Genomic DNA, 24,535 nt, shown 5'->3' on the forward strand with positions numbered 1-24,535 from the left:
AGTAACTCATACTGTCTTTTACCTACCTATTTAGTCCGTAGTAACCCATACTACCTTACCTACTTGGTCCACAGTAACCTATACTGTTTTTTACCTACCTACTTGGTCCACAGTATTTAATATTGCCTTTTACCTACCCATACTTTACCTATTACTTGCCTTCTTGTGAAGCATTTATATGGTCATTGGAGTTGCATTTTTGAAGATTTAGCGTGGATATTTCTCCCTACTACCGGCATTATGTGAATAGTGCTTTTTGCCTACCTACTACTTGGCTTCTTGCAAAGCATTTATATGGACTTTGGAATTACAATTTTGAAGATTTAGTGTGGATATTTCTCCCTACTACCGGCGTTATGTGGATAGTGTCTTTGATCCTGTTATACTTATGGACTTTGTTCGTCTTCAACATCGTCGATTGTTTTCATTATTGGATGGTTCTTTCGACATGAAGAATTAAAGTTTTTTTTAAGTTGGTGTTGATTATCTCCTGAGTGAAGTTTTCTCAGTGTTAATCAACGTCTGCCATTACTACATGATTCAAGATTGGTGCTACCTTTCAAGTTTATTCTTATTGTGCAAGCTGAAGTTTTCTTTGTATACACTCCAGCTTGAGGGGGAGTGTTGAAGTATATGCAAGTCTGGACTATTTTACTGTTCATGTTGTTCACGTGAACAGTAAAAACTGTGTTATTATTCACGTGAACAGTAAAAACTGCATAGTTTCTATTTCTAATGTAGGAGTCTTTCTACATAAGTTTTGATAGTTTCTAAAAAGCATAGTTTCTATTTGGGTGGTAGTTTATATTTTCATAACTTTCTATTTTAGGAGCTAGGAAGTTACTAAAGCTGTAATTTTTTGTTTCCTTTTTTCTAGAGGACAATTACTTATCTCTCAAGTTGTATTAGATTCATTAGAAGCTATAAATAAAAGGGCTCTATGATTCTAGACTCTTCAAGCAAGAATCACAAGCCTCTTCTACTAGTTCTTCATCTCTCTTCTCTTCTTCTTCTTCTCTCTTTTCTTTGTTCAAGTTCAGCTGCTGTTTTGATTATTTAATGCTTGTTTTCTAACATATTTCTTTACTAACTTGCTCTCTATCAGTAATCTTACACATGACTTGACTTGTAAAGAGACATTTTTCCCATCTTACTGTGTCTTCCAGGATCTGGTAACGGGGAAGGAGATTGGACGTGGTAAACTAGACAATGGACTTTATTTGCTCGAGCCGATTGAAGGATCTAATTCTGCTCTGACAACATCTTCCAATCAAGTCCATTTGGTCATATTAGACATTTATCAGTGGCACCGTAAGCTAAGTCACCCCCTCTAGATAACTCTTAAGAAAATATTTCCTGATTTAGTTTCTTCTTGTAATGAGGATGATTTTTTTTGTGAAGCCTGCATTTTTGCGAAGCAGACTCATTCTACTTATTTACCTTCTCTTCATAATAGAAAAACTATTCCTTTTATACTAATTCATACTGATGTGTGGGGTCCCTACCGACGTGTGTCTATTACTGACCATAGGTACTTTGTTACTTTTATTGATTATCACTTTTGTTCTACATGGATTTATCTTTTAAAACAAAAAAAATGAGGTTTTCTGATGTTTTCGTGATTTTCATAATATGATTAAAACTCAGTTCAATGCTATTGTGAAGATCCTTCGCAATGACAATGGCACAGAGCATGGTAAAAAATTCAAGGGAAACTCAAGTTTTGACCGGGTGAAAATGGGAAACTTAGATGGGGAAATTTCGAAGAAATCGAGGACTTTTCCGTACAAGTTTCGACAGGTTTTAGAGAGTATTTTGGGGTGGGATCCTATATTTAAGCTAATTAGAGTATAAAGAATACATTTGTTTTATTTTGCTAAAAAAATCAATGTAAATATGTCATTCAATGTACATACCATCAATGTAGAGTTGTCCAAAAAGTACATTATAAACTTAACTACTTAAGCACATAACATTCAATATATAATTTCTAACTTCAAAATAGTTGACAATAAAAGGAAAATACAACTTAGTGCTAAGAGGAGAGCCAAGAGTAGATTCATCTTGTGAGTTGAGTAGTACTATGCATGTAACATCCTCTCCTCCAACCAACGAACATAGACATCCCATGACATTTTATGCCTATGGTTGTCAAGTTAATCGACAACTATAACTTTATAAGTCTGGTCATCAATATGCTTAAGATAACCAACCTGAGGGAATACGCACTTTGGATAGGGAAGTCCTGATGGAGGGGGTATTTGTCGTGGTATTTGGGGAAACATGAAATAAACAAAAAAAATTGAAAATTTAGGAAAGCTACAAAATTTACAAGAAAAAGTACTAAGTTTCCACAAAATTTTCCAAGTTTCCACACAATTTGGGAATTTTTTTCCTCATGAACCAGTTGGTCCAATTGGGTTGAACCAAGTTTCGACAGCTTTCGAGGTTTTGACAGTTTCGATCGAAACTGAGGACTTTTTTTTAGTCCTCATGAATTTCGTTTCGCATTTTCCAAAATGGGAAATTTAGGAGGAAATTTTGCAAGTTTCGATGGAATTTTGTTATATGGCACAGAGTATATTGATGGTGAATTTCAGAGATATCTCTCTGACTCTGGCATAATACACCAGACCAGTTGCGTTGATACGGCTGCCCAAAATGGGGGTCACCGAAATGAAGAATCGACATCTCTTAGAGATAGCCCGTTCTATTATGATCGCTATGAATGTACCTGATCAATACTGGAGTGATGCTATACTCACTGCTTCTTACCTTATGAATAGGATGCCCAGTAGAATATTTAGTTTTAAATGTCCTAATGAGATTCTACAAGGAGCCTTCTTTTTTATTATTCTCCCAAAGATTTTTGGATGTGTGTGTTAATGCCAAAATCACTGCCACCAAAGTAAGCTGGCTCCCCACGGCCTACGCTGCATATTTTTGGGGTATTTTGCTACTCATAATGGGTACAAATGTTATCATCCTCCTTCCAGGAAAACCATTGTATCCAGGGATGTAAGTTTTAATGAGTCTTGCCTTTACTATACACCTCTCCAAGGGGAGAGTCCTAAAGGAGAGGTGTTCTTTCCGACTCTAGATCTTCCAATCACACACCAACACAACTTAAGAGTCCCAGAAGAGTTTCCTGACCGGGGGGAGACTTCGGCCTGTATACCTGAGGACTCTAATCCACCCTCTTTGTTTTCTGAACCATGTGAAGAACCTAGTCAGGGGGAGACCACTCTTATGAGACAAACTGTTGAGGTCTTTCAAAACCAGATTGACCAAAATAAGGAGGTGCAGACTTATCAGAGGAAGAATTACAACCGGCTAAAGCAGGTGGAGAAAGGTGATATGTTACCACTTTAGTCTCCTGCTCCAGAATCAAATTCTACTATTCCCTTAAGGTATCTTCTTCTGATCTTCCTATTGCTATTAGAAAAAGAGTCAGATCTTGTACTCAACATCCCATAGCTAAATATGTTTCTTATAACTCTTTGTCTGACTCCTACCGTGCTTTTATATCCTCTCTGTCATCTGTATCTGTTCCTAAAAGTTGGCAGGAAGCCTATGTTGATAAGAGATGGAAGGCAGTTATGGTAGAGGAAATGCAAGCAATAAAGAAAAATGACACTTGGGAGCTGGTTACACTTCCTCCAAGAAAAAAACCAGTGGGCTGCAAATGGGTATTTGTGGTTAAACAAAATATGGATGGATCAGTCAACAAGTTGAAAGCTAGACTAGTTGCAAAGGGGTTTACCCAGACTTATAGGAATGATTATCAGGAGACTTTTGCCCCTGTTGTGAAACTAAACATTGTCAGAGTTCTGTTGTCTGTAGTTGTGAACAAAGACTGGAACTTGCACCAACTAGGCGTAAAGAATGCCTTCTTACGTGGGGAGTTAGCGAAAGAAGTCTATATGAAAATCCCACATGGTTTCTCCGATGACAATACTGCAAGGAAAGTTTGTCGGTTGAAGAGGTCAATTTATGGATTAAAACAGTCTCCTAGATGCTAATTTGGACATCTCTTGAAGGCAATGACTTCTATTGGGTACAAAAAAGCAATGTTGATCATACACTATTTGTCAAGAAGTCAGGTACTAACATCACACTTCTCATTGTATATGTAGAAGATATTGTCATCACAGAGAATGATGGTGAAGAAATTCAAAAGTTGAAGGACTTTTTTGGCAGAGAGTTTGAAATTAAAGATCTAGGGAAGTTACAGTATTTCTTAGAGATTGAGGTGGCTTGAAGAAGGGTATATTCCTATCCTAAAGAAAGTATGTCCTAGATTTATTATCAGAAGTGGGAATGCTGGGGTGTAAAACAGTTGATACCTCTATTGAAGCTTGAGCTAAACTTAAAGAAAAAGAGGGAGAACTAGTGGACAAAGGAAGATACCAAAGGCTGGTAGGGAAGCTTATTTACTTGTCCCACACCAGGCCAGACATCGCTTATGCTGTAGGGATAGTGAGCCAATTCATGCATGATCCATATTTAGCTCATATGAAGGTTGTTACCAAAATACTACAGTATTTGAAGGAAACTCCTGGAAAATGAATACTGTTGTCACCCACTGATAATCTACAAGTAGAAGCATACACTGATGCGGACTGGGCTGGATATCCAGACAGGAAGTCAATTTTAGGTTATTGTACTTTTATTGGAGTTACTCTAGTTACTTGGAGAAGTAAAAAACAGAATGTGGTAGCTTTATCAAGTATCGAAGCTGAATATAGAGCTATGGTTCGTGGAGTTTGTGAGCTACTATGGTTGAAAGGCTTGTTGCAAGATATTGGAGTCCAAGTTCCAAACCCTACAATATTATATTTTGACAACAAAGCTGCTATTAGTATTGCTAATAATCCGGTCCAACATGATCGAACTAAACACATTGAAATTGACAGGTTTTTTGTCAAAGGAAAGTTGGAACAAGGTCTTATCTGCATGCCTTTTGTAAGATCCGAAGACCAAGTAGCAGATGTTTTCACTAAGGGTTTGAAAGAAAGAGATTTCCTTCCTATTGTAGGCAAGTTGGGCATGACTAATATCTATGCCTCAACTTGAGGGGGAGTGTTGGATTCTACTAGGAGTTCAATTAGAGTTTGTATTCATGTAAAATTCTATTCCTTGTAATAGTGTACTTTCCACTTAATTATAAATAGAGGGCTTGAGATCATTTGATCGATAAGCCATTCTACCAATATCGTGTTTCTCAACAGTAACTTATAACAAATACTTAAAACATGCAGCTCAAACAACCAACCGTTTAAGTAATAAAAACAAACACAGGAATCAATAACCAAAATCAAACCTGGATAGTGTAACAGACGAACAAATCCCATTGGCGCATCCAATGCTCCTGTTTTCACAAAGAAGTTCTCTTCCAAGTTCAAAGCTAGAGCAATCAAAGAGATCAGACTTTTCCCAGCGGTCCTGACAAAAACACAATGATATGATCTGTGCTGAAACCAAGAACCAGTTTGACAATTATAAATTATGATACAACATGTGGCATGCCAAGAAAGAGATTATTTTCTTCCCAAGCAGGGACTTTGGCCCTGCAGCTCCAGGCTTCATGGTTACAAGAGAAATATCAGACCCTACTGGTTACTTTAGAAAATTAATATTCAAAATGCAATAAGGAGGCAGATGGAGCTGGGTTGAAGGAAATTGACCTATGATAAATTCACCCGGGGTGGGGGGGGGGTGCCCCCCCCCCCCCCCCCCCCTGCCCCCCCCCCCCCCCACCCCCCCCCCCCCCACCCAAAAAACCCCCCCCCCCCCCCCCCCCCCCCCCCCCCCCCCCCCCCCCCCCCCCCCCCCCCCCCCCCCCCCCCCCCCCCCCCCCCCCCCAAAAAAAACCCCCCCCCCAACCCCCCCCAACAAAAAAAAACCCACCCAAACAAAACAAAAAAGACCCCCCACCAAAATCCCCCGCGCCCCCGTTTTGGTTCGTATGGTTCATGCCTTTAGGGGGGGGGCGACGAGTTATGCAACCATTTCGATTTGGTGCTCTCGCCGGGCGAAGCGAGGGTCAGGCGCGCGGTCACGACAGGTTAGGGTGTTGGGATGAAAGAGAGGGCCGATCGCAGAGCAAGGCGACCCGATGATCTTGAGAACGGAGAGTGTATACGGTATATGTTCCTCGCTCTCAAGAATCACCCATACCTATAGTGGATGGATTCATACGAGTCCGGAGAGTAGGCGCGAACCGTACAGTGCTTGTCTCCGTTATTCCAATTTACCCGATGATCGGTCCGAGCAATAGGGAGAGGAAGATTTACGATCCGATTGGATGAGCCATCGGATGGTCCCGCGTGGTATGTGAAAACAATAAACCAAATTGAAGATTGCATCGGTTAAGGTGCCGGGTACCAATATCGCTAATATCTGTAGAAGATGATTTGTTTTTATAGTTCCATTCAAAAAGTATAACGTATGAAAGATCATCTAAGATAGAGGAAGACAGATGGTCCATAAACGAGATTGTAATAACGGGTATGCCGTAAGGATTATAACGGGGGACAACGAGTAAGGTAGATGATCGATATGATAGGTAATTAAAAAGAAAAAAAGGAAAGAGAGAAAAGGAGAGAGGGAAAGAAAGGAAACGAAAGAGAAGGAAAAAAGAAAACACGAGAAAAAAAGAAACAGGAAGGAAACGAAGGGACGGGTCAAAGGGAGCCAAGAAAGGGAAGACGGGGGAGGAACACCCGGGGGAGGAAACAGGAGAGAGGTAGGACAGGGAGGGACCCAGTACCAAGTGGAACCCAGGGGGCGGGGAAAAAGAGAAGGAGGGGGGACTGGGATTGGAAGAGGAAGGGAGCAAGGAAGAAGAAGATAAGAGACCGGATGCTCGAAAGAGATAGTGAGGAGAAGGATGGAGAAGAATTGGGAGTGGAACATCACGAGATGGGGTCATCGGGTGTTTGATGATGAAGAAACACCCCCAGAAAAGTTGGAAAAGGGAAGATAAGAGAAAAGAACTAGGTAAAAAATTTATGAAGGAGAAGTTGATGGGTTAAGATGGACCCTACAACTACCGACAAGAACCTAGATATATTTAAGAAGCTTATTAAGACTTAGCCAATACGGAAAAGATAAATTGGAAAATCGGGACTGATATCATGAATCATACAAATGATACCGGGAAGAAAAAAAAGAGAAAACATCCGAACAAGAGATGCAAAGAAAGGGAGGAAAGGGGAAGAAAGGGCGGGGGAAAAGGAAAGGGAAGGGAAAAAAGGGAGACCAAAAGGAAAGGGAAAAGAAGAAAGAGAGAAAAAAGAATAATAAGGGAAAACAAGGAACAAACAGAGATGCCGAGAAAGAGGAATTAAGAAAAAGGATAAAGAGAAAAAGAAGGAAGGAGAAACAGATAGGGACCCAAGAAGGAAGAATGAGAAGACATCGGGAGGTGCACCATGAGGTTAGTAGGCAAGAAGGAGGATTAGAAGGGAATAAAGGCACACTTACCGGACACGGGAGTTGAATAATGCAAAGAGAGGGAAGAGATAGGATGTAGTGGTATTGGTGGAATGTTAAATACAATAAATGTTACTAAGAGAGAACAACGACAAAGAGAAAGAAAAGAGGACGGGGGAACGATCGGGGAGTATATCAAGGGAAGATGTAAAGGGCATCGAGGGAGGATGGTAGTAATTCCTAATAATATCTCCAATACTGGGAAGTGAAAAATATAAGGGGGAGAGGAGGAAAAAGAAAAAGGAAGAAGAAGAAAAAGGGGGAAGGAGTAGATAATGAGTGTGAGTAGGAGGAAGAGACGGAAGCGGAGGGGTCTACTATGGGGAAAAGAATATGACAGGATGTGGGGAGAGGAGGAGAAAATTTATCGGAGACAAGGAAAGGGGATCAGAAGACCAAGGAGAAACGAAAAGTAAGTAGGGGCGGAGAAAAGAGGAAAGGAAAGAAAACATAAGGAGAAATGGATTAGAATTTGTTAATGAAATGTTTAATGGATTTTGTAATGATAAAGGGATTCAAAGGCATAGGATGTTAAATACACCCCCAGAAAATGGTCTTGCTGAAAGAATGAATAGGACAATTTTAAACAAGACTAGATGTAGCTCAGGGGGTACTAAGGGGGGGTGAAGGAAAAGACAACAAAGGAGTCCCGTACAGGGAAAACCCGAGGAAAGGGGGGGAAACTCAGTTTAGTACCGGGGATGGGGGAATGAGAGAGGAAAATAGAACCGGAGTAAAAAGAGCATTAGGTTACGAGGGGGAAAGGAAAAGAGGGAAGGAGGGGTGTAAGACTAAGAGGGATGTTAGGGAGAGTGTGTTCCCGTCTTCAGAAATACCAAGAATCACTGATCAAAGAATGAAGACTTAAATTGATAGGGAGGGATGTTTAAGTGGACGATTAGAACCAAAAGAGACCCCTAATAGGGAAAAAGAGCGAGGTGTAGTTGAGAGAGAGTGGGCCATTGCCTTCGAGTCTTCCAGGGAGGTGGAAGAAGTTCGATGAGTAGTTACCAATGGCGGGGGAAGAGTTAGGAGAATGATTAGGCCACCTAGAAGGTCTGTAGCCAACTTGACATGAGACCGATATCTGTCTCGATATGGGTTAGAAGAACCTAGTTCCTATGAAGAAGCTTTGGGTTCCAAAGATAAAGAGTTATGGGTTAAGCATAAATAGATGAATTAGATTCATTAAATAAGAACCATGTTTGGGAATTAGTTGAAGCCCAAGGATCAAAGGTGTAAGTGGATATTTAAAATCAAAGATGATGGAATTGATAATTCCAAAAGATATAAGGCCAGGATTGTGAAAGGGTTTTGTTAAAGAGAAGGGGTGGATTATGATGAAATTTTTGGTTGCAAGTATAAGACTATAAGGTTGTTGTGTCGGTGAACAAAATGACAATAGAGCAATGGAGGAAAAGCTTATGGCAATTTAGAAGAAAGGATATATATGAACTACCTTAGGCATCTGGAGGGAGAGAATAAAGCGCTGGAAGAAATCTCAGGACAAAAGGCTCTAGGCAAGGAATAAAGTGATTCATTGTGTGAGTGTAGGGTTTAAGAAAAGGAGAGAGTATATTATTGATTCTGGGTTATATCTTATACTTATGTGATGATATATGATTGCTGGTGATTCTAGTCTTATTCAAGATGTTAAGAACAAGCTGAAATCTGAATTTGAGATGAAGGAACTTGGGACAGCCAAGAAAATTTTAGGGATGAGATTCATAGGGATAAGGGGGAGGATACTATGTTCATTGGTGAGGTTATATTTATTGAAAGTGTTGAGAAGTTTAACATGGATGTAAACATGTAAATGTTTAGCTAATTTTAAACTCTAAATGATCATTGTCCAAGAATAACTTTGAAAAAGATAAAATGAAAGATCCTATAGTTTTAGGTCTTTATGTATCTATGATAGTACAGAGATATGTATCGTAGTGTATGAGTAGGTTTAGTCTAACGGTAAAGAACATTGGTGTCTAAGTGGTTTAAGGTATTGAAAGGTACGATAAAGGTTTAGTGTTCAAGTCCACAGGGATTTATTGAAGGATAGATAGATATGCTAGTAAGTAGATAAAGAAATATTATCTTTATTCTTGTATGGAATGATGGGGAAGGGCAACAAAGCATAGTGGACTGGAGGAGCTGGATCGAAGTGTTAAAGAAAGTATATGGTTGAATGGTTTGTTAGTGAACTGGATTTGAAGATAAAGTTGTTTGTGATAAGAGTGCTATCTCATGTAAGAATCGTAAGATAGAACAAACATATAGACATAAATACTCTCTGGGGATAAAATAATGATGGTTCACTAGTGAAAAGGAAAGAGATAATGAGGGAAAGCATGTTTAAATTTACATTGTTGATTTGTGGGAATTGGTGATGTGCTTAGTAATATGGAAGTTTGAGTTGTATATACTTGTTTAGATGTGGGTGTGTCTGTGGTTATTTGTTTGTTTATCGGGTTTTGCATTTGTGGGTTAGGGGAGATGTGCCAAATTTATAACTTTATGTATCTCGGCTGGGATATATGCGGTGTGTGCATGTGTGTCTATGTTGTATGAGTGAGAGAGAGAGTTAGTAGGTTTTCTCTACAGTGGAGGATGGTATATCGCATGGAGTCATTAGTGTTGCATGGTTAGTGTGTCAGGTATTTTTGCATATTTATGCTGTACTATGTTTTTCTTTGTCTGTGTGTGCGGGTATAGTGGATGATGACGGTGCATCCAATTCACTATAGTTAGTTCTTTGGGGATCAGATTAAGGGGGAGAATGTTGGGGTAATCTGGTAATCTTGTATGTGTTAGTGTTGAACCGAACCGGTTTTGGTTCGTATGGTTCATGCCTTATTATATTAGGGCTGGGGTTTGGTGCACGAGTTATGCAACTCATCTTTCTGATTTTGGTGCTGAGGGTTCGAAGCTCGAGGTTTGAGGCGGCGGACGAAGGAGTTGGGTGGTGATGAAAGAGAGGGCGAGAAAACAAGGGACCAAGATGAGAACGAGAGGAAGAAGGGGGAAACCCAAAAGGGAGGAAAGAGCAGAGAGGGGAGTAAGTTTTTTACGGTGGAAGCAATTGGGCTGAGGAATTTTGAACGACACGAAGAAGGAGGGGGGGGAAGGGCCAAAAGGGGGGGGGGGGGGGGGGGGGGGGGGGGGGGGGGGGGGGGGGGGGGGGGGGGGGGGGGGGGGGGGGGGGGGGGGGGGTAGGAAGGGGGGGGGGGGGGGGGGGGGGGGGGGGTTGGGGGGGGGGGGGGGGGGGGGGGGGGGGGGGGGGGGGGGGGGGGAAAAAAAGAGCTGTTTGAGATTGAATTTCATAGTCAACTTGAAGGTTCTTATCAGATTGCTTTCAACTCACTCACTCAATCAGTCACTCAAAATATTTAAGTCTTCACATTAGATGGAAAATGCAAGCTATCATAACTTACATAATTGTCCGATAATAAGAATCCATTGTGAGTTTCCAAGATGGCAGAGCTTCTACACTCACCTAGGCAAAAAAGCAATGAGAATTCTGCACAAGAAAATTTCCGTTTTACAAAAAAATGTTCTCACAGGCACTGAAGGAAGTGTAGTCATACAGATTTTATTAGGTTAAGGATTCAGATGAGATGGAGAAATCAGTGGACATCTATTCTTGTTAATCCACTAGTAGCTTTTAAAAATATACAATTTAAAACCTCAATGATCACCAAAATAATTAAGATAAAAACACAAATACCTTCTGAAGGCCACTGGTTCAAATTAGTTAGTGTCTCAGTGCCTTCTATAGGACCAATGTAGAAAGTCTCCTTTAGATCACCTGTTTTCATTCATTAAGGATGATTAAGTCCAGTGTCATTTCCACAAGCCATTCAACTTGGTAAGTGAAACAAGGAATCTACAGGATGCTAGGGTAGCAACTAGCCTTTTTTTTTTTTTTGAAGGGGGGGGGGGAATGTGGGGGCGGGCAGGGAGGGGAGAGCAGTTTATCGACCACGTTATTTTTCTTTTGATGAGAAACTAAAGGCAACTTTAATGGGCAAAAGAGATCCACATCAACTATTCAATTCTGCATCATGATAAAATCCAAGAAAACAATGAAAAATGAGCATAGAAAGTGGAATGGTCGTTGGGAAGGGCTCTGTTTCCCCGCTACCATGGTTTGATTAAGACCGGTCAAATTTATAGGACAAACAGGCTAGCCTAACATTCTACACAATACACCAGAAAATGTAAAACCAAAAGTACAGCTTAAAAGAATGAGTTGAGTCGAAATGCTCAAATACCCCCCAGAATAAGTGTTTTGGTCAAGTGGTGGGGATCCTTATCCATTTGGGAATCCAAACCCAAGTTAAAGTCTTTTTTGAAGGCTATAAATAGCCCATTAGTTTGATTGATTAAAGAAGTTGAGTCATTGAGTGTTTATTGCCAAGGTGTGGCAAGGTTCCTTTGAGGGGGACCTTGCGGTTGTCAAGTTGAGCATTCTGATTTTTTGCATTCAATCTTCAAGAACATCCTTCAAGCTTTCAGAAAGCATTCAAGCATACATTCACAGCAGCCAAGTACAGTAGCTTCCCCGCTCCCCACCCCCCACCTTTCCCCTTGTCCACAGCCCTTCCCCTCTCCTGCGCAACCCTAGAAACTCTTCCCCCTTCCACTGTAAGACTCCCCTGCCTCCCCTCTTGCACAACCCTAGAAAACCACCCCCATCCCATCACAAGTACTCCCTCTTCCTTCCCCTTCAGTTACAGCCAAGCTCTACCCCTTCCCCTGGCAACCATAGGCTCCTCCCCGTTTCCCCTTCTTCCTGCGATAGCAGCAGCCCCATCCCCTTTTAGATCTACGTCTACCTCCTCAGCCCCTTTAGACCCCTTTCCCCTTCCCCTAGGATCACACCTAATCCTAGAACATAGCCCTATCATTAATTTCCCAATTAAACCTAATTCCCTTTAATCCAGAAAATATCTGTACTCCATCATCTTCCTTGGGAATTCTGCAGAATTTTTAAAACCCTAAAATCTGGACCTGTTCACACTTCTGGCCGTACTTTATAATTTAGACACCAGTTCTGCACTTGTAGAATATCACATCTACTGTTCCAAAACTGCAGGACAGCAAGGTTGCTTCCCTTCCCTAACCCTAGCCGAATCCTTTACAAATCCTAATTTGACTTCAGTTGAATTTTCAGATCTGAGTTATCAAGTACAGCAGGGTTTTTAGGGCCTCAGCATATCCTAAACCTCCTAGTTCAGCCTTCCTAGTTGCTGGATTTACTGGGCAACCCTTAAATCTAGGGAAATTACCAACTTACCCTTAGCCCTAGATCCTGGGTTACATCACTTGCTCCGGAAAAGGTTTGAGCTTACCTGCCTTACAGATGATACATAACAGAGATTCAACAAGCCCTATTGGCCAGGCCGATTTAGTTGTTTAGGTATAGGATCAAGTACTGCTTGCTCATTGCACCAGATTGAAGAAATCTGGGTTGAGAGAAGTTGGGCCTGATCTATTCCCAGCAGGGTATAGTTTTAAGTTATAAACAAAGGAAAGGGTTTTCTACATGGGCCACGGAGACATGGAGACAGATTGTTTCTTTTATGTGACATGGCAATTATGTTGGGAATCAAATTTTGTGTATGAGTTGTCCACATCACCATCTACCTCTATCAAGTTTTGGTCCAACATAACATTTCACTTGATAAATATGGGTTTGAAAATGATTATACAAATAAAAAATAAAAATAAAGCTTCTTGAAAATTTGTGTCCACTAGCAATGGGAAACAGTTCAACATGGAGCAATATATGGTTATGATAGACCATAAAACTTGCCAATGGCTGATCAGAGGAGCTGCCTACCATCCCACAATGTGAACACACAAATCAGCTTCTATATGGCAGGTTGCCTCAACAACCCAACGAGAATACTTCTCCCACTTCTCCCAACTAAGAGATCACAAAATGGTGTAGTTTCTTTGCAGGATCATCAACCCACAAGAAACAGAGGAAGAAATCCATTTTTTGATGGTTTATAAGTTTTCCATTGTGATCCAACTAGTTATCAGAGACCTTGAATGGCTTTATAGTTGATCCAAAGCTAAGCTGCCTGAGAGAAGAATAGTGCTTCTAGGTGAACTCTAGTTTTTATCCTACTGTAAACTATTTCATATGAATGCAATTTGTGCCCACTCTCCTAAGTGGGATGATGTATATCTTGTTAGTCATGGCCATAGAATCTGCCCCATGCTCCACCCAAAACTGTGAGCCGCCAGTTCCTAATTAACACAATTCAGACCACATGCTTAACACATATCTCAGCATTATAGACTAGTTTAGAACCATTTAAACTAGCACTGAATTCATTTGACACCTTGGCACCCAAGTTTATGTCTTTCATTTTATCATTCACACTGAATCCAGTGAATGACTCAATCGTGGGCCCAATTCACACCATTAAGCTGATGGGTATTACGTCCCCATCCAATGTTTTATCTCCAGGATTGGCCATTGATCCTATCACCTATATAGCAGGCCATGAGAAAACTAGGAAAGACTTATCAAGTTAGCACACATCAGAAAGCCCAGAAATGGAGTACGGGTACCAAGAATGGAATACTGATAAAAGGGAACAAACCTCTGGAATTCAACGAAGTATCCAGCTTCTCAACATAAAAGGGGGTGTAACCTCTGTGTTCTTTCCGTGCCAGCTTCATCTTCTGTTCCAGGGGAAGTGAGAAGAAGTTTTTACTCTCTTCAAACACTCTCTTAAGAAGCTCCTCTTCAACCCCATGATTTACAAGATAAAAGAAACCAAAGTCCACGCAAGCCTGAAAATACCCATTTCAGTAACGTCGACCTTAATAGGACCAAGAAAAGTCTTTTGAAGTGCTATGATCTACGAAAGTAATCAAATTATAAACAAAGATTACATCTACTGAGGAGCAAGATAATCAAAACTATCTTCAGTGCTGGAATAAAGAACTCTCTACTAAACAGTTAAAGAACAAAACGAAAAGTGTAGGGCGCCAAGGTCGTACTCTGCGAATTGAGTTAGCAGTCGATATGCGATCCGGTGAGCACAAGTCGATGACCGGAAGTTCAACAGTTTCTGCCATCTCCTTACTTCGGCTCCCGGCAGTCGGCACAACAGTTCACCTGTGGTCAAAGCGGAATCTTCCTCTTTTTCTTTTATTTTTTTATTTTTTTTTTCCAATTTATATTTTTTATAATACCAATTTATATAATTTTTTTCATTTAATTAAATGTTCATACTAAGAATTATAAATCTTTATCGATTGAGACAACTCCTTGAGGTTTCGGATAACAATTCTTTCTGATGGGAATAGCACTTAAGGGTACAAATGTGTTTAGTTTATACTCTCGTTCTCAATTTAGATAATTCAAATCCAAAACGAATACACTTGTGATTCGATTTGATTTTTCTAAATTCAAAATCTATTTACAATTCAATTTAAATTCATGGCTGCGAATGTAGGTCTGGGTTGGCATTTGAAACCCCGCATTCAAATAATATTCAGCTGAAAGGCTCTCTTGTTTTTGGCCAAAACAAAAAAACTGCTGAAGGCTCTTGGTGTGAGGTTGGGGTTGTCAATTAGCATCACCAGATGCTTTCCTTTGTACATGTTCTTGACTTCTTTCAACTTGACCCAAAAAAAAAAGACTTCTTTCCACCAAACTTTATATATATATGGGTCTGCCGGGTACCATCGATAACCTTATGTGAAACACATTATAAATGTGAAAAGAATAGATGAATAACCCATGGGGTAGAGAGGGTAGAGAGGGTAGAGAGGGTAGAGAGAATCTAGACTCTCCTTTCCTTGTACCTAGCCCCCACAGAGTCACAGGCTTTTTTTTTTGGTTAAACAGAGTCACAGGCTCACACCCCATCCTGGTCCCCCTTGGCCCATCTTGACCCCTCTGTTTTTTGGGTGGTACATGGAGAGAAAGAATTGTTGATTATGCTATAATCGGATATCCAGGAAAAGAACACCAACCAATGTTTCCAGGTTGGTTGCTTGGTTGCTTGCAGTAAGTAGCATATAATGTGTTTGTGCCACAGAACGAACAACGCTTGTCCCCTTCGATGAGAACATTGAGATGATCAAAACTGTAGAGAAGGAGGGTGAGAGGGAAAGAGAACATTGAGATGATAAAAATTGCAGAGAGGGTTGCTTGGACACACAGCATTGGGAGCAGCTCAATTGGCACCGGGCGGGGCATGACAACGGCAAGGATGCACCTCTCAAGTTCAACCACAACCACCCTTTCCACTACCATCACCGCCCTGTGGCCGTGACCATGCGCCTCATTGCCGATCTTACGACCTCTGCATCCTATGGCAGCTCAAAGCCAGTCATTTCACTGGCACTACAACGAGCTCGAAGACAAGAACTTCCAAATCCACGGCCAACCCCTCCTCTTCGCAGTCATCATCTTCTCTTTCTTCCTCCTCTTCACCCTCCTCTGCTTCTACGCTAGATGGATCTACCTCGATCACGAACGCTCTGCCACCTCCAACGCCACCGCCGCTGCTTTATCCGCCTCCACTCTCCACCCGGCGGCACCACTGAGTCGATCAGTGGGACTCGACCTGGCCACCATCAATAGCTTGCCAATCTTCTTGCACCGCTTCTCCTCTACTTCTCCGGCGGACGAAACCCAGTGCTCTATATGTATCACTACATTCGAAGACCAAGAGAAAGTTAAAGTTTTGCCTCAATGTCGTCATGCTTTTCATCCCGATTGCGTCGACAAGTGGCTCGCTACCCAGTCGAGTTGTCCACTCTGTCGAGACTCTCTCTCCGAATCAACTTCACCTCTGACTCAGTTATCCCATGAATTCTCTTTCCAACAATCAAGGATATCGTCTCGCTTGAGTGGCTCCTTGCCCACCAGAGACGTTAACAAAACCCTTTCTGTTCGTCTGTGCAGGTATTTGTACGTTCTAATAATTTTCAAATTGTAAATCTTTCTGTCCTTAAAACTATTGCCCAATTGATCGCAAATCTTTTCTCTCTTTCTTGTCCTGTTCAATTCCTCTACGAAGCTGTTTATACCTCTTAAATCGTTTCCAATTGGTACTTTGTAGCAAAATCTGTGTTCTTTTGTTTCGGTCTTTTCGTTTCTCTCTCAGTTTGAGGCCGTATAGCACAATGAATTAGTGGAGACAGTAATGATAACCGTTGTATAGCCATTGCTACACGTTTGAGGATGAAGCGTCTGACGTCGTTCTGTAGAGTTGTGGTAAGGTTTGGTATTCATATTTACTTGTTTAATTGCTTTTCCTTTGATCATCTAGAACACCCTTATGTCGTCCGAGCTGTTTTTCTATCATGACTTTCTTCAAGCTCTTGGCGAGCTGCTGTTTTGCATTGCAATCAGGCTGCATCATTCAAGAAACTCCCAGGTAGTTGCGCAATGCTGGGCACTTTAGAAACTTGAGAGAAAGGTGAAACTGGGTTTCCTTTTTTTTTTTTGTTGTTGAATAACGTTAAAATATGTTTATCTTGGCCGACAGATCAATTCTTGTGAATGTGTTTCTGATTCTAAGACTTTGATGAATGCGTGCTTGGCCTGAGGTAGTAGTCTCTGTTGTTTAAAGGCTGCAGATTTTAAATTTGATGCAAGTTTCATATTTGGTTTCCCATTCCTCCCACATTATTGTTAGGCGACTTTGATGGAATTCCTCAAAGAAAATTTTCTATGGCAAACCAAAAAAATCCGTTTCATGAATGACCAAAACAAGCTTGATATTATTTATGTAACTATTAAATAACAGAAAACTAGACATATGGTGACAAATCTATGATTCTTTTAATAGGTTATTTTTCTTTGTTTATATACAGAACATCAAAGACTTGGAAAATTTGCGAACTCGAAATCTTCAAAATAAATGATTGGAGACGTACTATGGCAAGAGCAATTGGGATTATGTACAATCTTCTTCCTAGTACCGTCAAATTTGGAACAAAAGACACAAAATTTCCTCCATCTTTCTTCATTTTTGTTTCCTGCCTCCTCTTCCTCCTCCTCCTCCTCCTCCTCATCATCATCATCGAAATCTCCTCGTGTCTCTGAATCATGTACTTCTGTATTGTCATCTGTCTCCCCTCCATCCCTGGTCCAGGGGATAATCAAGAAAACAAATGTTTCCAGTTGTTTGTAATACCATTTCCTTCCTTTCTTCCAAAACATCAGTGGTGCAACAACCATTGCAATTCCTCCACCAAAACCCACTCCACTAAATATGAACTTCCAATCTAATTGTGAACCTCCGTTTTCAGAACTGAATGTTGGCGGTGATACTTTAATACCTGTGCAGGTTCTTTGTAAAGGTAAACCACATAAGCCTTCATTACCTTCATAGGAAGCTGGTGTAAATGTCGAAAACTGATTTGCCACTGGTATCATCCCTGTAAGGTTGTTCCACGAGAGGTTCAGGACCGAAAGGAATGTTAGCTTTGTGAGCTGCTGAGGGATATTCCCTCCTAACTTGTTTCTTGAGAGGTCTAGTGACTCCAGTTGTTTCAGGCTCCCCAGGGATGAAGGTATTCCACCTGTTAGAGCATTTTGTGACAAATTCAGAAAATACAGAGCAGTGAGGTTTCCTATCATATCTGGAATCTTCCCTTCAAATGCATTGTTTGACAAGTCAATGGAGGTATACACAGTTAGAATCTTTGTCAACTCCATCTCTTGTCCTTTGACCGTGACTGTCACTGTATCCTGATAGTACATTTGAGGACTGTACTTCAGGAACTTGACTTTCAACGTTCCATGCTTAATCTTCGACTGTTTTCCGTCCTCAACAACCATCATTGCTGCCCATTTTTTGAAGAATTGAGTGGGAAGAATGCCCGTGAATTTGTTGGAAGAGAGGTCAATAATCTGTAGCTTTGAGAAAGTAACATTTGAATCTTCACCTTGAATGTGTCCACTGAATCTATTGTGGCGCAGAACAAGGACGCTTAACTCAGTGGAGCTTCCCAACCATAATGGAAATGAACCATTAATTTGGTTATTCCCAAGATTGAGAACCTGCAGTTCTTTGCATTTAGCCAGCGCCGAAGGCAATGGTCCCTCTAAGCCATTCCCACTGAGATCCAATGTCCTTAGATTACACCCATCCGGAAATTCTTGAGGAATATGGCCAACAAACTTATTACGCCGAAGGTTCAGTACCGTCAGTGTAGTAGTACTCATGTTAGCCAAACATGAGGGGATTGTGCCACTCAAGCTGTTATTAGACAGATCAAGAACTTGAAGGTAACCAGCATTGCACAGTGATTCAGGGATCTCGCCAATCAGATTAGTGCTTGAGAGAGAAAAGTAGATGGTGTACACAAGGTGAGCAATGATATTAGACTGGATGATGGATTGAAAGTTGTTGTTCGAGAAATCCAAATATATGAGGTCTGATGACAGAGCTGGCATTGGTCCTTGGAGCAAGTTGGAGTGGAGGTCAAGAACAGACAAAGATGGAGCATAACTCAGATCCGACAGAGGTCGTTCCAGACTATCGAGGAAGTTCAAAGAAAGGTTCAAATAATTAAGAGACCCATTACCAATTTTCCAAACCCAAGTGGGTATTTGCCCATGGATTTGATTGTTGGACAGATCTACAGTACTCAATAATGATTGGTTTTGTAATAAGAAATCAGGGAAGCCTTGCAGCTTGCAGGAAGCCAATTTCAGTGTGCGGAGCTGGGGGAACGCATGGTTAGAATCACGAACAGCATTTTCGACTTGCAAGCTATTGTAGGAAAGATCAAGATTGGCGAGGTTCTGCAGTTTCCCAATCATCTCAAGCTTTATAGTGCCATTGAAACTGTTGGAAGATAGCGTAACCACACTTAGATTTCGGAGTTCAAATATTGATAATGGTATTGGTCCCCGCAGATTATTGCTACTCAAATCAAGAGTGTCCAGTGGTGCTGAAAACGTACCGTTTTTCTCCTTGAGTTGGCCTGCAAATTGGTTTTGGTTTAGTTGCAACTGTTTCAGTGCTGGCAAGGAGAACAGGGACGACGGTATCGTTCCATTAAATGAATTGTTTCTTAAATCAAGAGTCTCAAGCTTCGAGAACTTCTCCCAACGAGTGTCCGTAATTGGACCAGTTAGATAATTGTGGGCAAGGTTTACCTGGGTTAGACTTCCAGGCAATGGAGGCACGAGGCCGGTGAAGCCGTTAAACGACAAGTCCAAAGAGTCAAGTTGGTTAAGTTCTGTAATAGAGGATGGAATCGATCTATTGAAGCTGCAACTCGTAAGCTCTAATTTGGATAGAAGACTAAGATTGCCGATAGATGCTGGTAACGAACCTGAGAAGCTAGTCTTAGAGAGTATCAAGTTCTGAAGACTTCCGTTGGAAGGAAATTCCGGCAGAAAACCATGCAGGCGTGGGTTCTGCGACACATCGAGGCTTAGGAGCGTAGCTCGCTGAAGAATTCTCTCCGGGAATTTCCCTTGCAACCCACAGGAAGTGAGATGCAGGGCAGTCAAGTTTCTGAAATCCTCGAAGAATCTTGGCACTTGAGTAGATATATTGTTCTGGCTGAGACGAAACTGTGAGAGAAAATTTAGTTTTGCCAGTGAAGAATCCAGCGGCCCAGATAGATTACAATTGGACAAGCTCAACACTTGCAATTTGGGAAGTGCAGAGGACAAGGCCTGACACCATTGACTGCCATTCGCTGATATATTTACTCCATCAAGACGGAGAACCCTTAATCCTGATAGATTCCGAACAAGAGTTCCGAGATCCGGCTTTATGAGTCTCAAGATTCTGAACGACGCCTGTCCCAAAGAAGTAGCTGAGAGATCAAGAGAGACTAACCTCGTCAGGGTGGAGATCTCAGCTGGAACTTGGCCTGTAAAGCCCGCGTTGGACAGATTGAGGTTGCTCAAATTGAAGAGTTTGCCAAGCCCAGATGGAATCGTAGAATTGAAGGAGTTGTTAGCCAGATTCAAACTCTGGAGACATCGAAGATTGAAGAGACTGCTGTTTGAATCGTCAATTCCTCCGGATATATGTTGGCTGCTGAGGTCGAGATCTTTAACATGACCTGAATCCTTGTCGCAGGTGACGCCCTTCCAGCTACAGTAATGGGTGCTTGTGTTCCAAGACGCAAGCTTTGAAGCAAACGAATTGACAGAGAGGCTTTGATTTAGCTGAATCAACAGAGATTTCTGATCCTCGGGGCATTGGCCGCCAACCAAAATTTCATCAATGGAGAACACAACTAAAACAGGGTAGAGGAGAAGGCCCCATGAAAACACTGGAAATCTCATTGGATGTGATCAAGAAGAAGCACACCCATGAGACAGAGAGAATAGATGGGGTGGTTGTTAACTTGATATTACCTCGTGGGTTCGATCTGTGACGGACCAAAATGGCTGGCTCGGCGTTGAACGCTGACACTTAAAACGACTGAAGGAGAGAGGGAAGGATAGGGATAGAGAGGTTTGGTCAGAGCAGAGCACAATGCCTTTGATGGTTCTGGTTGTCATAATTGAACGCGTTATTCTGTCGGCTATCGTTAAATCCAACACAAAGAAGTAGAAAAAGAAAAAAAAAAAACTATTCTTCTGTTTTGAATTTTCCAACAGCGACTTTGTGGTTTTGGAGCTCAAGGTTTTCCCCAGAGTTACTTCGCTTGCAGAGATGGGTCGACCATGGACTTTCGATGGCGATGAGCTTTTATTTATTAGTTTATAGTATCTCTTATGTTAGGAACCTTTGGCCTCTACCCCTTGTCTCCCACCAAATCAAACAATTCGCATACCTGTGCGTGTGTTCTTGGTGTTACTGATAAGCTTACCAGATTAACTATGTAAATCCTTACCAGAAAACCCAAAAAAGAATTCCAAGTAAACAGATAGCAACAAAACCCACAGTCAATAATTGATGGTGGTCCTAACCCATCATTGATCGTTTGTGAAGAAAATTCCATACGGGTCTCTTACTTCTCGTGTAGCAGATTGGTAAAACTTCAGACACCCCACATACTGGAAGTGTGATGGGAATGCAGATGCAGCAATGCCCACTTGTTTGACAATTGAGGTTCAATAATTTTATTCTTCAGTTGACAGTTCGTAAGGTTCCGGCTTCCGAGTCCAACACGTATCATCGAATTTCTCTACATAGAAAAGATTTTTCTTAGTGCTTAAAGCCTCTTGTACCCGTCGGATTTCTCAATAAAGTTATCGTTGAGGAATTATTTTGATGTCTTGACTTCAGGCTTCAATTCGGACTAATTTATTGAGGGTTGAAAAATCACATGGTTGGTCTTATCCTCCTTTCTGTAGTTAAATGAGATAACACGTTTACATTTGTCGTTTACCAAGCCAAAAAAGAAAATGCTTGGATATTCCCAATTTCCCATCTACCCTTTTCTCATTGTGGAAAATTTCTTGTTTCACAAGAAAACAAATTCATTCAGTTGAAATAGTGCATACATTTACAATTTAAAGTAGAGAGTCCTATATTATCACTTTCGATAGAACTAGGTGGACTTAAGTCTAATAACCATTTTTTCAGGGTGTGGGGTAGGAGTTCACACAGCTTAAGATTTCTAAGTAATACTAGTAACTTCTACCAGAATGGGTATCAAATTTAGAGGCCATGTGTTGTTGTCATTGTCTTTGAGCATGACTAGCCTGTGCTTACAAAATGGATTTTGTCATCCCAAAAGAGTCCCACATTCCAATTTATCTTGTTTAGAAATTCATTATGTACCCTTGCAAATAAAGTAGGCAAGTAAAAAAAATTGAAATTTTTAAATAGTCACAAATGCATGGTTGTGTGCTTTGTATGTGGTTGTCATCAAGATTCGTACATTGTATGATAACCTCATGGTGTAGATATAAATCAATTATCCATTTGTCTACATTGTTCATCACTTTGATGGGGTTGTGTTCTTTATTATTATATACCTTAGAGTTCCTTTCATTCCATATGGAGTAATAGGTTATTATGAAAAGAAAAAAAAAAAAAAAACCCATTTCTTGAATTGGGTTTCCAAGTTTGAGTTTAGAAAGAAAGAGTTGCATAATTGAAGGAAAGAGTAATTGGAAATGAACTCCGTTCAAAGTCCTAATGGTCCCACCGCCCAAATCCTCTTGTCCATTCACAAGAAAGGAAGATATGCCAAGCTGATTCATCAGAAGTGCCACATGACTCGCAGATTGGATTGATTGCCATCCATTTGGAAATGATTGTCTTAACAAGAAGCCTTGCATTCATGAGACACCAAAAAAAAACTTTTAATCTTAGGATGAAGTGACAATTTCTAAAAAACATTCCACCATCTTAAGTAAATTATAATGTGGGTTCTGGTTCTTTAATTTCGCCAAAGCTTTCCTTGCTTTTTTTTACAGAGAATTTGTCATTTGTCGAGATTAAAGATTGCTATTCATCTTAGGCTTGGAATAATTGAACTGTAGTTGTGAAAGAATTGAAAATGGTAGACTGATTATCAAGATTAGAGAAATTAGAATTGAGAAGATACTCCATGTTTTGTTGCCTTTCGGAATTAATTACTTCTTCCAATGTTGCTTTAGTAGGCCAAATCTGAATATTTGGTTGACCTACTCTATGATCAACAATTGTTTTTACCCAACGATCAAACCAGAAAGATGTAGTTTTGTCATTTCCAATTTTTTGTAGGATCATAGTCTAGAGCACTGGTAAAATGCTTCATATACTATCCTAGTCCATGACCCTTTCTTTTTTCCTTTTTTTTTTAGGTTTAGGATCAAAGGGTGAAGTGTTAGGAAAGTATCTAGCTTTCAAGAGTTGCACCCATACAGACTCTGAATTATTAATCATCCTCCATCCCTGTTTAAGCAGTTGAGCACAATTTATATCTTTCAATTCTTTTGAAATCCAATCCTCCATATTCTTTCAGTTTGCAACATTTATTCCAAGAGATGAGGGTTAATGGGTTTGACTTTGAGGGCTTGCTTAGCTAAAACCGTTGGCAAAGTGAGTCCAGTTTTATGCAGAAGATTTTAGGGAATCGAAAACATTGCATGTGGTATAGGGATTGTGGTTGAAACACAACTTTCATCAGTACTGTTCTTCCTGCATATGATAAAGTTATAGTCTTCCAAGTAGACAATCTGTTATTCATCTTGGTGAGAAGAAACTACAAATTGTTTGTTTGTTTGTTTCTTTAATGGAATAAATTTATACCAAGATAGATTGCACTTTTATTCATTTTTACCATACCCAGAATTGACAAGACAACATTTCTATTTCCTTGTTCAACATTTTTAGAAAAAAGCTTCACTCTTCTCAAAAATGATTTGTTGTCCTGTGATATCCGAGAAAAGCTCAACAACAACTTTTATTGTCAGCACATTTTCTTTTTCAGCATGACAAAAAAAAAATGTATCATCTGCAAATAATAGATGAATGATTTCTTGGGCTTTTCTAGCAATTTTAATACCATGAAACAGATCCAACCTCCTATATTCCGTTAGAAGTCTAGAGAGAACCTCCATTACAATAAGAAAAAGGTAGGGACTTAGGGGACACTCCTACCTTAGCCATTTACTTCCAATAAAGCACAAATGAGGACTTCCATTTAACTTTATTGAGAAAGAGGCAAAAGATATTATTTTATGGATCATGTTGCACAAATGTGCAAAAAAGCCCCATAGCTTAGACAGCTTGGTGATGATGCCCCCATTCAACCACATATCTTATGCCAACATGTCGAGCTTTAGGGCTACATAGCCAACCTTTTCCTTTGTCTTGTTCATAAAGTGAAAATTTTCTTAAGCCATCATGACATTGTCGCTAATTTGCCTATTAGACACAAAGGCTCCTTGACAAGGGGACATTACACTTGAAAGAAGTGGTTTGAGACGATTGGCCAAAATTTTAGCTAGAATCTTGTCACCGACATTACAAAGGCTAATTGGTTAGAAGTCAGACACAATTTTGGGTTGGTTCTTTTTAAGAATAAAGCAAAGTAGGGTATGGTTGACTCCAAAAGGTAGTGAAAGGCTGGTGAAAAAGTTGTTCAC

The 24,535-nt window shown here is 40.5% G+C and overlaps 3 protein-coding genes across 3 annotated transcripts in view; 1 reads left to right on the plus strand and 2 right to left on the minus strand.

Annotated features, from left to right (window-relative positions):
- Positions 1-14,627, minus strand: part of LOC149028132 (azadirone synthase LFS-like) — a 39,142-nt gene extending 24,515 nt beyond the window's left edge. The window contains exons 1-5 of the mRNA XM_089168744.1: positions 14,515-14,627; positions 14,112-14,304; positions 11,219-11,299; positions 10,926-10,977; positions 5,324-5,445 (exon numbers count right to left, since the gene is read on the minus strand). Coding sequence (XP_089024870.1) covers positions 5,324-5,445; positions 10,926-10,977; positions 11,219-11,299; positions 14,112-14,304; positions 14,515-14,592 — 526 coding nt within the window. The 5' untranslated portion in view covers positions 14,593-14,627. The remainder of the gene's footprint in view (positions 1-5,323; positions 5,446-10,925; positions 10,978-11,218; positions 11,300-14,111; positions 14,305-14,514) is intronic.
- Positions 14,628-15,414: 787 nt separating this feature from the next.
- Positions 15,415-17,533, plus strand: LOC149028133 (RING-H2 finger protein ATL66-like). The gene is made up of 2 exons (XM_089168731.1): positions 15,415-16,949; positions 17,347-17,533. Exon 1 carries the CDS (start codon positions 15,837-15,839, stop codon positions 16,464-16,466), a length of 630 nt encoding a protein of 209 aa, XP_089024857.1. The 5' UTR covers positions 15,415-15,836; the 3' UTR covers positions 16,467-16,949; positions 17,347-17,533.
- LOC149028134 (receptor-like protein 7) lies at positions 17,276-21,165 on the minus strand. Its single transcript, XM_089168718.1, has one exon. It carries the CDS (start codon positions 20,789-20,791, stop codon positions 17,351-17,353), a length of 3,441 nt encoding a protein of 1,146 aa, XP_089024844.1. The 5' UTR covers positions 20,792-21,165; the 3' UTR covers positions 17,276-17,350.
- Between the last annotated feature and the right edge of the window lie 3,370 nt (positions 21,166-24,535).

Source organism: Hakea prostrata, chromosome 1, assembly GCF_041222555.1.
Source record: "Hakea prostrata isolate BN-2017 chromosome 1, UWA_Hpros_2, whole genome shotgun sequence".
Taxonomy (NCBI): Eukaryota; Viridiplantae; Streptophyta; class Magnoliopsida; order Proteales; family Proteaceae; genus Hakea; species Hakea prostrata.

Excerpts from the sequence above, each read along its gene's own strand:
- LOC149028134 (XM_089168718.1), bottom strand. The coding sequence starts at position 20,791 with ATGAGATTTCCAGTGTTTTCATGGGGCCTTCTCCTCTACCCTGTTTTA.
- LOC149028133 (XM_089168731.1), top strand. The coding sequence starts at position 15,837 with ATGGCAGCTCAAAGCCAGTCATTTCACTGGCACTACAACGAGCTCGAA.